Source organism: Anabas testudineus, chromosome 12, assembly GCF_900324465.2.
Source record: "Anabas testudineus chromosome 12, fAnaTes1.2, whole genome shotgun sequence".
In the NCBI taxonomy this organism is placed as follows: Eukaryota; Metazoa; Chordata; class Actinopteri; order Anabantiformes; family Anabantidae; genus Anabas; species Anabas testudineus.
In genome coordinates this window covers 9,825,393-9,837,047 of record NC_046621.1, presented here as the reverse complement: position 1 = coordinate 9,837,047, position 11,655 = coordinate 9,825,393, and the positions used below count along the sequence as shown (strand labels likewise).

Here is an 11,655-nt window from a genome sequence, read left to right as displayed (position 1 = left end):
CACACACACACACACACACTTTATTGGATAGAGGCAGTACTTAACAATGAGTACCTACCCAGAATACGAAAAAGGCATGCAATAAAGGAAGTGGGAGCGGCGAGACTCAGCTGCTGCATTATTCACACCCAGAGATGCTTTCAGCGAGTGACTGATAATGGGACAGGAGATGTGTGTTGGGGGTCAATTGGAGACAGTTGCAGTGTGACAGGAACAGGAAGTGGTGAACAGACTGAGCTACCTGGTAAAACATGAGGCTTGTCTGTTCCTCTCTCTTGACTCTGCCTGCAAATCATATCAGCTTTTCCAAATATAGGTTCATCAGGTGTTGCTATGTATTTCACTTAAATCCGGAGGGAGTATCTTCAGCCCCGTCTTGCCTGGAGCTTGTTTGACTGCTTGGAGTACGAAATGACACAAAACTGTGTTGGGACCGGTAATGGTACTGCTAAAAAGGGAGGGGAATTTAAGATTGTGATTGTTGGAGATGGAGGCTGCGGGAAAACATCTCTTCTCATGGTTTACGCTAAAGGTGATTTTCCAGAGGTAAGAGCAGCTTCAATGTCAAACAAAGTTATCTTTTCATATTTATAATTTGCCAGTACATGCTTTTATCAAGGCTGATGAAAGTAATATTGAAATTTGAACTAATGTCAGCGCTGTCTCTCAACCCTAACTTAGCGACCTAGATAATGTGAACTGAATTTCCATATTTTAAGCTTTACTGTATCTTATAAAAAAAAAGCAGAGGTAGACATATGACATGACATGAAGTGATTATGTTTCTCTTGTGTGTTGAAAACAGAAATATGCACCTTCAGTGTTTGAAAAATATGTCACCACAATGTCTCTTGACGGAAAAGAGATACAGCTCAACCTGTATGACACAGCTGGTAAGTGTCTTTATCAAAAATCACCTTCATGTTGAACATCCATGAGACAGTTTTCAGCACAGGACAAGACATGAGTGTTTTGAGCATGTGACAACAGGACTGTGTCAACCTTATTGACTCAGAGGCCAACGACTGTTAGAGGGGAAATCATTTTATAGAGCTCTTATTATTTAAGTTATTACTATCAGCAATTCGAGAACTGTGTGTTCAGCTTTTATCTCCCTTTTGTAACTGAGACAGAGGAAGTGGTAAAGGTCGACACTAACGTCAGTGCAACATCAATAGCATCTTTCAGGAACTCACCAGCTGTTTGCATTTTAGTAATAACTAACAAGATGGTATAGAGGCAACTTCAGCGTAAGAAACCTTTTATTTAAACTTCCTGAATAAATATAAATACAAATGACAGCAAATCCAATCTGCTTATTTCTCCTCATGTTGTACTTCTCTATGATATGTATATATATATATATATATATATATATATATATATATATATATAGCCGCATGTTTGAGCTTTTTTATTTTCTACTTTACCACAGATCAAGATCACTTTAACACTAAGGCTGGGTTTAAGTCCTGATTGGAAAGCAATACTGTTTAAAAAGGATAAGTTAACACTAGTCAGAGTAAAGAATTGTAAGATTAAAGTGTTTTGTGTAAAACATTTTTAAAAAGAATTAGTTTGACGTATAAAGGCATTCGACTGGCCTGTATTATTATTACCTAACTTGTTGTAGCAGGTTCCCTCAACACCTGTCTGTTTTACAACTTGCTGTATTTCTGTGGAAACGCAGGATTGTTCTTATGTGAACTGTGAACATTTTCAGGAAGCGCCATGACTGTGCTGGCAACTTATCTTTTTTGTATAATTGCAGCAGAGTGCCTTACATCAGCAGAGAAGGAAGCTGAAGGCAGGATGTGGTTTTATACAATCCACTCGAAACATATGCCATATCTTGATGTTTGTGCTACTGCAGCTAAAGTAGCGCAAAGTTAACGTACTCCTGCTGGTCATTAATACATATATATGATGAAATGATTCACAAGTGTGTGCACAGTTCACCATTTATCAGCTTACACACATTGTTTGACTTCATTCCTTCTAGGGCAGGATGACTATGATAGACTACGTCCGCTTTCATACCAAGAAGCCAATCTGGTTCTAGTCTGCTTTGACGTGACAAACCCCACCAGCTTTGAGAATGTGTTAATAAAGGTAATCATTTCAACAGAGCATTATCGGCATGCCCAATTACACACGGATTTGCACAATAAAATTGTTGCTAAACTGGCGTTTCAGGTTTGCAGTTCACTTTCAGTTTGTGAATGACTGTTAGAGTTTGGTATGTTTGTGTTTGCTGTAGTCTTTTAGTCATGATTAAGCTATGTAGCCCTGCCTGCATGTGGATATTAACCCCATGAGTGCGAGTCGGACTCAAATATGAGCTTAATTTGGCTTTTCAGTGAAATGTGTTACAGAAGAATGTTATCCTGATGTTAAAAAACAGACATAAGGGCTTTAAATCTATGTTTTTTTTTTTACCCAGTGGTACCCAGAGGTAAAGCACTTCTGTCGAGACGTACCAGTCATCCTGATTGGCTGTAAGACTGACCTCAGGAAGGATAAAGAGTGTGCAAGGAAGCTGAAGGCCATGAATCTGGATCCCATCACTTACACACAGGTAAGACAAAAATAGGTGTGCACATACTTGCTGAAATGTTACAATGGGCCTTTTGCTTCAGGCTACAGGCTGCAAACTGCAATGTGCAAGAGGAAATGCCCTAACCAGAACTGACAACCACATTTACTACAGTTTCTATGCTAAAACTGATCTTTTGCAACTTTGCACCACAGTCATACAGTCTAATTCTCATACTATTGGGTCGGTTTGGCTGTAGGGTGAGGAGACCCGGCAGCAGATGAATGCAGAGCTCTACCTCGAGTGTTCGGCCAAGTATCAGGAGCACGTGGAAGACATTTTTAGAGAAGCCACCAAAACAATGTTGGCCTTCAATCGAAGACAAAAGAAACGTAAGAAGAAGAAATGCATCATAGTGTGAAGGACACAGGCTTGAGGACCCCTCTCTCCTGCAGGCGAGTGCCACATCTGCTGACTTAGCGGTGCGTAGTTGAAGTGGTTGCACATTCATGTACCAATGATGCTTGGTGTTTTAGACAGATGTGGAAACTGCAGGCTCAGAAAGTACACATCAGTCCCTGGAAGGCTGGGCCCCATGTAATTACCAGCACATCTCCCTTTACCGTCAAAAGAAAGGGACTTTTTGACGCAACAGGAAAAATGATTTTGCAAGAGGTTGCAGCCTGGAAAATTTCCTAACTTGTATAAAACTTGAAATTACCTTCTGTTGATGTATTTTTACTTTAGTATTAAACTAGAATATGTTATGTTTTTATATTTGCTAATACAAAACTTTGTACTGTTTGAGAAATGTGAATTAATGAAAAATAATTATTGGAGTAATGTGAAGTGTTTTTTGTTGTCAACATAACATAACATAACATAACATAACATTTTCTGCTGTGATCAGAAATCTGCTGGCTTAAAAAAAACATTTTTATCCAAATCTGGTTATTGAAATTCAACATATAATGGTTCTGTAGCTTTAACAAACACAACAGAGATCATTTATTTCCAGTAAAACTAAATACTGAACAAGCATTTGTTAAAAGCCATGTGGACTAGAGGCAGGAGCTTATCTTTAACAACAGCGCCCACCAGTGTTGGAAAAGACAAATGAATGTAGTGACTGCACTTTGTACATTACAAAAAATACAATTACTTTGTGTTAGTGCACAAAAACACAGACACAGCAAAAAGCTTTAATTAGGTGTTTAATAATTAACACTTCTTACACTGTACATGTACACAGAAATTGTCAACTGTCTCAAGTTACCAGTCATATTCAGGCACCAGTTACAGTCTGAAAATTAATTATGAAATACTGTTTAACATTAGCTACATCATAGAAATGAGAAAACCCGGTTGTCTTATGTATTCTGGCAGCTCTCGCTTCAAATGTAAAATTTCCCCTCAATAACAAGTGATAACTACTGTTTAGAAATGTAACTGCATTGTGGGAAATAACAGAAACTCCAATGTTTCAAGAGGTCTTTGGATTTTTAAAAAGGAGCAGACATGTTTTTTTGCTGTGACAGGCTGAAGGGAGAATAAGGCAATACAGACCTGGCACCAGACCGCTGTTCATCTGAACCCATGTGAACCCTCACTTAAAAAAACAAACAAAAAACATGAAGACCTTTGTGTAATACTCAATACTCAAATAAACATGAACCAGACACGACTGTGAACCACAGGAAAATCCCCCAAAATGGTCATAAATTATTCATACAAATTCAATTTAGTGTATTGATAAAAAACAATTCCAAACCAGTAAATTAATATCAGATCAAGTCATCATAGTCTTACAGTACCAGTAGCAGCGTTTGATGCATTTCTAAAACATTATAGACCAAAATGGGAAATAGCAGTACAGTAACATGTTAAGATGACCCTTTTTTCTAAATTTTTGTGATAAAATGGTTAATTATCTTAAAGCTTTTATTACACCAGTAGACTGTGAAATAAGATAAACACAAGCGTGTTACAATTTGTAGCATTATGATAATGAGTACAAAAATGTAACTGCTATGGAGGAGCACACATAAAAGCCTCATCCGATATTATCTGGTAATAGCAGCTTTTGTAGAGACAGAACAAATTGTATGTCTGCGTGTTTGTGTGTGTGTGTGTGTGTGTGTGTGTGAGAGAGAGACCAGATAACCAAGTTTAGGTATTGGATGATACATTAACAGGTATGGCTTGTGTAACAGCTGCCTGAAGGGAGAGATGTGTTGCACAAAGAACAAGGAAAACAACAAAAGCAGAGCAGCCAACAACTCCAGACTAGAAAAATAAAAAAACAACTAAATTGATAAATGGTAATGATAATTTTAGGTTGTCAAGTTTTAAGTTTACAACTTTTTGAAATTGTGGACCTATATTTTGTTTTCTTACCAAAATAATAGCAAATAGTAAAAAAAAAAAAAAAGTAAGCAGTGAGAAACAACACAATAAGGAGCTAAGAACTAAATGTAAAATGTTCTGAGTCAGAAAATGAAGCGCAGTCCTGAGCATGTCCAAGTTTGTTCAGAGACAGTTTGACCGTTGCCACTTCACACAAGTATGAAGTGTGTACATGACAGACGTTAGGTCTTCGAAGGCAAACTGTTCTGTTCTCTTAATCGATGCTACCTTCTCTCTTTTAGTTGCATATGTTTTGAACGAGGCTCTCAGACAAATTCATGCACCAACACAAACACCCAAATGAAACTCATTCATTCCACTCCCTTCTTTATGTACAGAATAAAGTGACAAACTGTTCATCTACCAGGTGAATACCACTTTGTGTTGAGACCGACTGAGCAGCAACATTAACAGCGAGTGATTAGAAAGCAAAAAGCCTGTTAGCCAGACACTCTGGCTGGACGCTGCTGTTGTCATGAAAGCCTGAGAGAAACAGTGGTTTCAGCTTCAACTCCTCAAGGCCCGATCAGACTGTGGTCAGTCCATCAAGCGATTGTGCGTGTTGTCTCAAAAAAAACAAAAACAAAAAAAATTCACTGGCCGTATGAAAAATCGGAGGCTTTTCACTGAGCTTTTATATCAGTCGCTTTTTTGCACCTTTTCGTGGTTTTTCTGAAATTTTTGGTGGACGACTTTCAACGTGGTGAGAAAATTCCCCAGGAAAAGGACGAGAAATGTCAGTGCCAGCATAAATACCTGAAAGTAGAAAAGAGAAAAGGTGAAACGGTTTCATTTCAAGACAAGCTACGGCATGCTTTTCTGGCACTATGGCTATATCTGTGTTTTGAAACAGTGAAGAGCTAGGATGTGTTGAAGACTTCACTTTAATATTGTGAAATCATGTTTAGCATAACTACACACAACTTCTCATTTGAGTGGCCACACAGAGCCAACTCTGAGTACAAACACACATGTGCTTGTGAACACACTGCTTAGATACAGATACAGAGACATGTCTCTTGACATTTAAGCAATGGATCTGCCACTGCGATCCGTACCTGCCACTCCTTACAGTCCTCATGTCCTGCCAAACGAAACAGGGTCACTGAGTTGTAAAGTTGCCAAAACTGCAAAGGAAGAGGAGGCATTGTCTTTCATAATGTTGCTACACATAAATTTGGTTGATACAGTAAAATGCTAAACTTACAATGCACTTGATACAGATCAAATAAATACCCATATTAAATGTGTTAAAAGTTGCTGTGTAATGTACTCGTGATTTTGGATGCAGTTTGATATTGAACAAAAGCAGAGAAAAAGACTTACATGGCCAAAGAAAAGGAAAGGCAAAAGAAAAGTGAGGCCTCTCCACATCCAGGACTGAAATCCCTCTGCAGAGACACAGAAGAACTTTATCAATGACCTTGGGACACCATGACACACAATACAACACAAATGATCACTGTTACTTCGTTGTCTCATTAGAGGTGGTGTAAGGAGCAAATCCACAGAGGCCTTTCTCAAGTTACGGACAGCTGTGCAGCACCAGACTAATGTGAATACCTGCCCTCATCTCTCAACTTTACCCTATTTTTCCAGACACTGTGTTGCAGATGGCTCTAGAGTTCAAGCGATTAAAATGACTACCACTGAAAATAGCTTACCCACTGTGAGGTCCAGCTGATTTCTCTCTCCTAAAGCTCGCAGCCGATATAAGCAGCCGCTCTGATAGTAATACTGCAGGAACTGAACAAAGCCTAGAGGAAAAAACAGACAGTAAAAGACAAATCAATAAAGTCAAGATAATCCAAGTCATGTATAAGTCCTGGAAATTAAAACAAGTCTTACATGAGTTTGGAGCCCATTTCAAATATAATAAAAAAAACAAAGTAAACAGTAATGTGAAGCTTTGGACACTGAAGTTGGGTCGTTCTGTCCTCAGAAACATTACAAAACAGAGACACACTATCTCAGTTTAAACCACACGTGTCAGGTGAGGATACATCTGTGAGGGTAAACATTTGACTTATCATGCAAACACCCCCAACCAGCCCCATCACATTAGGTATCGTGAGACTACATGTGATATATGACGCAATGACCTTAACCACCACTGTGTGACATGAAATCACTTCTCTGTTATGGTGAGAAGTATTTCACAAAACTCCTAAAATTAATTATAAACGGAAACTGTTATCAGTAGCCAGCAGAAGTAGAAAATACTGTAATTCATGCTATAATTTTACTTGAGTCATGAAACAGCTGATGAAGTCCTGTCCTTAAGTAATGAGAGCTCCATTCATTAACAGCATTATATCTGACTAGACTCTGAGTGTCAGCTGTTAGCATGAGGATGGTTGTCCCCCTCACATCAGCTCAAATACACATAAAAAAAACGCTGTCAAGGACATTTGACTGTTACATAACAAATGCTGTGTTGCAGGTGATCCTGCCCTTGGTGTACAATCATACCATGGTGTCACAAATGACATGTGACACCAGAACATTTGACAGGAAATTTTGATGTGAAATCCATCTGGGTTCTGAAGTGCAGTTTTAAATTCCAGCAAGTATACAACCGTGTACGAGTTGAAAACTGTTCAATAAAACCGATTAATAAGATTTACAACTAGAACTAGCAGCTTATTTGGTGACAATTAGCTGCAGCCTTTCATGCATTTATTCATTTAGCTAAATAGCAAAGACACGTGCGAATCAGAAGCCAGCAACAGAAATGCAACAATCCTCCTTCTGCAGCTGTTGTTTGCAAGGTATCACGTCTCTGTTACCATTTATTTACTAGACCTACTGAACTTAGCAGCTCCCCCTCAATGTTCTAGTAGCTCAAAAAAAAAAAAAAAAAAAAAAAAAAACAGCCAATAAACTACACACAGAGTTACTGACTGTCCCTTGTTAAAACTATCGTACATTATGTCAAAGACAAAAAAAATAAAAACAGTTACTGCTGCTTTTTAAAGAAGAGACCCAGTTGCAGATTTAACACTAGGAGAACCACAACACATCCATTATCTTAACCACTTTTAAGGGTATGTTAGGGGTCATAAGTCAAAGCATAATCCTCTTTACAAAATCACTATCATCCTTTAACATACTTATAGTGTGTGTATATTTTATATATACTTACTTTGATAGATGGAGAAAGCAAGAAACTGACTTCTGAACATCTGATACATAAGCCCCTCTGGCCTGTAAGAAAAAAACAGGTTACACAAATAAAGCACTGAACACTTACTCTGTAGCCTCAGTAGTTGTATAGTTTTGCCAAAATGCATAATTGATTGTGCACATCAATAAATAAATTCAAAACTTACCAGGTAAGCATCACGCCCGACAAAAAGGTGGATACATAATGGTGAGACACCCACCAACCTTTAATTCTGAAAATCATAAGAACAGCGTATTAAATGATTAAAACAAATGACAACTGTTAATGCCAGTAATTGAACAAGCATTAGTGAAGAAAGCCCTACCACTGAGAAATCATAAATCCTATTTTCAGGCAAGTTAAAAAAAAAAAAAAAAAAGTCACCTGGAGCCATTGCACATGAGGATGCTTTCCCTTATGGTCAATGTACAGTAATACCACACCAGCAAAAAGTTGAAGATTTCATCTGTGACACTGAAGAGAAAATAAAATAGTGAAATTCTCCTCAATAAGTGGCAACAACAGTAACATTAATGCCTCGTGGGAAAATGTCTCACCGACAGTTGAGAAAGAAGAGGCAGGTTATGGCTCCAAACATCAGGATTATTGTCATATAAAGCTTGAACTTCTCATACTCATCTTTGTAGGCAAATCTATTCTCATAAACAAAAGAGAAACAAAAATAGGAGGAGTTGACAACAAGAAGACAAAGCATTGGGTTTAAACCTGTCCTTTCTTGCTCATTTCATGTAGCTCAAGGCTAAATATTCACGTACTTTGCCTGGTTGCTAAGAAGTGTTACGTTCACGTTGCCTAGGACCAAATTCAGGTACAGCCTAGAAGCAAAAAAAAAAGTACAAGTCAATAAATGTGAGATATAAAATCCACTGTCTGGGATGATGATAAAAATAAAAAAAAAGTACTGACCCGTTCTTCTTTGGCAAATACGCTTCCATATCAAAGAACACATTTTCTTTTTCTCTTATTTGTGTTTTGATGTCTGATATTAGTTTTAATTCTTTCTCATCACAGGTTTTTGCACACCTGTAAAGAAACGGCAAAATGATCAAGTAGATAGTGGAAAAGTTGACTCAAATTAGCTGACGAGTTAGTTTTTTCGTTGTAATCAGTGGACACTTACTTGGCCAAGCTGTACCTTAGGTCTTTTAGGCATTTTCTCTGTTTACTTATGGCACTGCTGCATGTTGCCTGAAGATTAGTGAGCTCCTCAAGTTTTTGTCTGTATATTTTGTGCGTTTCCTGGGGAATCAAACAAATACACAGAATGAGCCAAAAAAGGTCTGACAGTAGAGAAACTCTCTGATACTGAGAAATGAGCAATAAAACATATTGTATGTACCCCTGTGCAAAAAAAAAAAAAAAAAAAAAGGCTATCACAAATGCATGCAAATTAAGTAACAAAACACTCGTTAATGACTATAAGTGAAAGGAAAAATACAATTATTTTATTTCTACTTAACAAAATCCTTTCCGAGCTTAACAGATTATCAATGAACAAGCCTGAAAAGCTAATCAGTCTCAATGTAGCAGAGATGTAAATGTTTTATGCTGTGAGATCTTGTTTGACCAGTTTGTCTGAACATAAAGATCCCCAATGACACAGAGGTTTGCATTGAAAAACATGTTCTAATTTACATCCATGTTGCTAGTACATCAGACCACAGCTTCCCACTTGTTCAATCAGCACTGGTTTATACAACTGGGCTTAGTGTGTAGAGGTGAGAATGCATGGTCAGCAGAGATAATATTGTGGTCTGAGGTTAGGAACACCTTCCCTGTCCCTAACCCAAGAATGATTTACAACATATATACGCACAGTAATACTCCAGACAGATCTGGTTGGGATCATGCAGTGTTTGAAATTCAAAGACAGGCCAAAAAAATAAAATCTAAGAATTCAATTCAAGAATTTCTGCATCAAATGGGAGAAATGGACTACCTAAAAAACACTGGGGAATTTTGATTAAGGCCACAGAAGATCCATCTAGTTATTGTGCCCTTGTGCCATCTACATGCTTCAAGAAAAGTAAGAGACCCTGACCTTGCATAGATGAAGAGAAACCCAGCAGTGGTTGTTGTGTTTTCATGTTGTTCACTTGACAGTTTCTTTCTCATTAATATTCACATGCTCAATCAAAGGGATGTATCATAGAAACTGCTCTAATCTACCCTTGTGTTTAAAATGTGCTATCTATCTATCTATCTATCTATATCCAAATATCTATATATGGCAATAAATATATACACACCTCTTTCACTTTGCCAAAGGTTTACTAAAGGTCAGTCAACAATGTGCACATGGTTAAGTCTCTTCAAACCCACAGACACCTGAGTTAAAACGTGAAACCTAAACCTGAAATGTCACAGATGTAAAAAATATAAAATCTGGAAGGATGCAGATGAATATAAATGACAGATGAATATCTGACATTAGGTATTCACCAGAACATTTAAGCTTCATTTAAGAAAATCCCTGGACAGCTGACAGTCACCCTTATCATTCTTCCCTGTGGAGCAGCTCTAAATTTTACATTTTGATGCCATTACAAAGGCTCATCAGTCTGCTGCCAGCCTAAGGAGAGCGGTGACACCACATGCTTTTCTTTACACTTGGTTTGAGTAAACTGTATTATTTCCTATAACAGTATACTCATGTTTCAAGTTAGCCAGCTAGCTAACATGAGCTAGCATGTAATAATGAATGACTTGGTGACTACAACAATAACTTACTCCGGGAAAGCCAACCACAACAAACATATGAAACTATCCATGCGTCCACTAACGTTAAATAACTTTTATAAGAGTAATTAAACCAGTCGCTGTGTGGTTAGCTGAGTTACTGTAGCTGCATAAGTCACTAGCACCAAGACAAGCAACATGCTGCTAACGTTAGCGGCTGGAACACACGGATGGTACAGTAAAGTCAAAGATGACAACAAGACGTCCAATGAAACATATTTCACCCATCAGTTATTGCTACCAACAGCGCAGTTATTGGTTCTATCCCGTGTTTATGGCTGAGCTAAGAATGAATGACGAATAGGAGAGAGCCAGCCGACCAAACGTAGCCAGTACAGCCCCTACTGTCAGTGTCATCAACGACACGCTGCAGCAAGTAACGTACCACCGATAAAGATGTGCTCGGTTTAGTATTTTCTCTCACCTGTAATTGTTGGTATTCCTCGTCAATTTCCTCCCACTCCGTCTGAAACTTAGGTTTAGACATTGTAGTACAGTAAAAGATGTAAGAAAGAGGACGACCCAACGAGGTTCTCACCCCGACTCTCCGCTCTCACACTGGCTGAACTGTCCGCTCACACACACTTTTAACTGGGCCGCACGGCGCATGCGCACAACATAAACACGGTCCGGACAACGGTTCTAAGTTAGTGGAACCACAATGGAGACACAAGTGAATAAAAATGAATAATAAATTAATTAAAACCGATGTAGGGAAATACTGGACACCTAAGACTATATCTACTATAATTTTAATTATAATTTAATTTATGTACTGCGCCCCGTG

The 11,655-nt window shown here is 38.1% G+C and overlaps 2 protein-coding genes across 3 annotated transcripts; one reads left to right on the top strand and one right to left on the bottom strand.

Moving 5' to 3' along the window:
- The first annotated feature begins 87 nt into the window (after nt 1–87).
- On the top strand, nt 88–3,375 carry rhof (ras homolog family member F). Its single transcript, XM_026354190.1, has 6 exons — nt 88–546; nt 806–893; nt 2,003–2,112; nt 2,444–2,578; nt 2,796–2,991; nt 3,077–3,375. The coding sequence occupies exons 1-5, from the start codon at nt 412–414 to the stop codon at nt 2,955–2,957; spliced, it is 630 nt and encodes a 209-aa protein (XP_026209975.1). The 5' UTR covers nt 88–411; the 3' UTR covers nt 2,958–2,991; nt 3,077–3,375.
- Nucleotides 3,376–4,870: 1,495 nt separating this feature from the next.
- tmem120b (transmembrane protein 120B) lies at nt 4,871–11,464 on the bottom strand. Of its 2 annotated transcripts, none has more exons than XM_026354185.1 (12): nt 11,293–11,464; nt 9,265–9,368; nt 9,036–9,152; nt 8,885–8,944; nt 8,666–8,761; nt 8,493–8,582; nt 8,275–8,340; nt 8,088–8,149; nt 6,607–6,699; nt 6,269–6,333; nt 6,001–6,069; nt 4,871–5,698 (listed from the first exon to the last, which is right to left on the bottom strand). In XM_026354185.1, exons 1-12 carry the CDS (start codon nt 11,353–11,355, stop codon nt 5,582–5,584), a joined length of 1,002 nt encoding a protein of 333 aa, XP_026209970.1. In that variant the 5' UTR covers nt 11,356–11,464; the 3' UTR covers nt 4,871–5,581. The 2 variants fall into 2 exon arrangements, with proteins under 2 accessions (XP_026209970.1, XP_026209969.1); XM_026354184.1 differs by having other exon boundaries at nt 9,250–9,368; nt 11,293–11,461.
- Between the last annotated feature and the right edge of the window lie 191 nt (nt 11,465–11,655).

Excerpts from the sequence above, each read along its gene's own strand:
- rhof (XM_026354190.1), top strand. The coding sequence starts at position 412 with ATGACACAAAACTGTGTTGGGACCGGTAATGGTACTGCTAAAAAGGGA. Across the intron at positions 547-805 it reads CTAAAGGTGATTTTCCAGAG|AAATATGCACCTTCAGTGTT; the intron begins GTAAGAGCAGCT and ends TGTTGAAAACAG. Across the intron at positions 2,579-2,795 it reads ATCCCATCACTTACACACAG|GGTGAGGAGACCCGGCAGCA; the intron begins GTAAGACAAAAA and ends GTTTGGCTGTAG.
- tmem120b (XM_026354184.1), bottom strand. The coding sequence starts at position 11,355 with ATGTCTAAACCTAAGTTTCAGACGGAGTGGGAGGAAATTGACGAGGAA. Across the intron at positions 8,945-9,035 it reads TATTTGCCAAAGAAGAACGG|GCTGTACCTGAATTTGGTCC; the intron begins GTCAGTACTTTT and ends TTTTGCTTCTAG. Across the intron at positions 8,762-8,884 it reads CTTCTTAGCAACCAGGCAAA|ATTTGCCTACAAAGATGAGT; the intron begins GTACGTGAATAT and ends TTATGAGAATAG.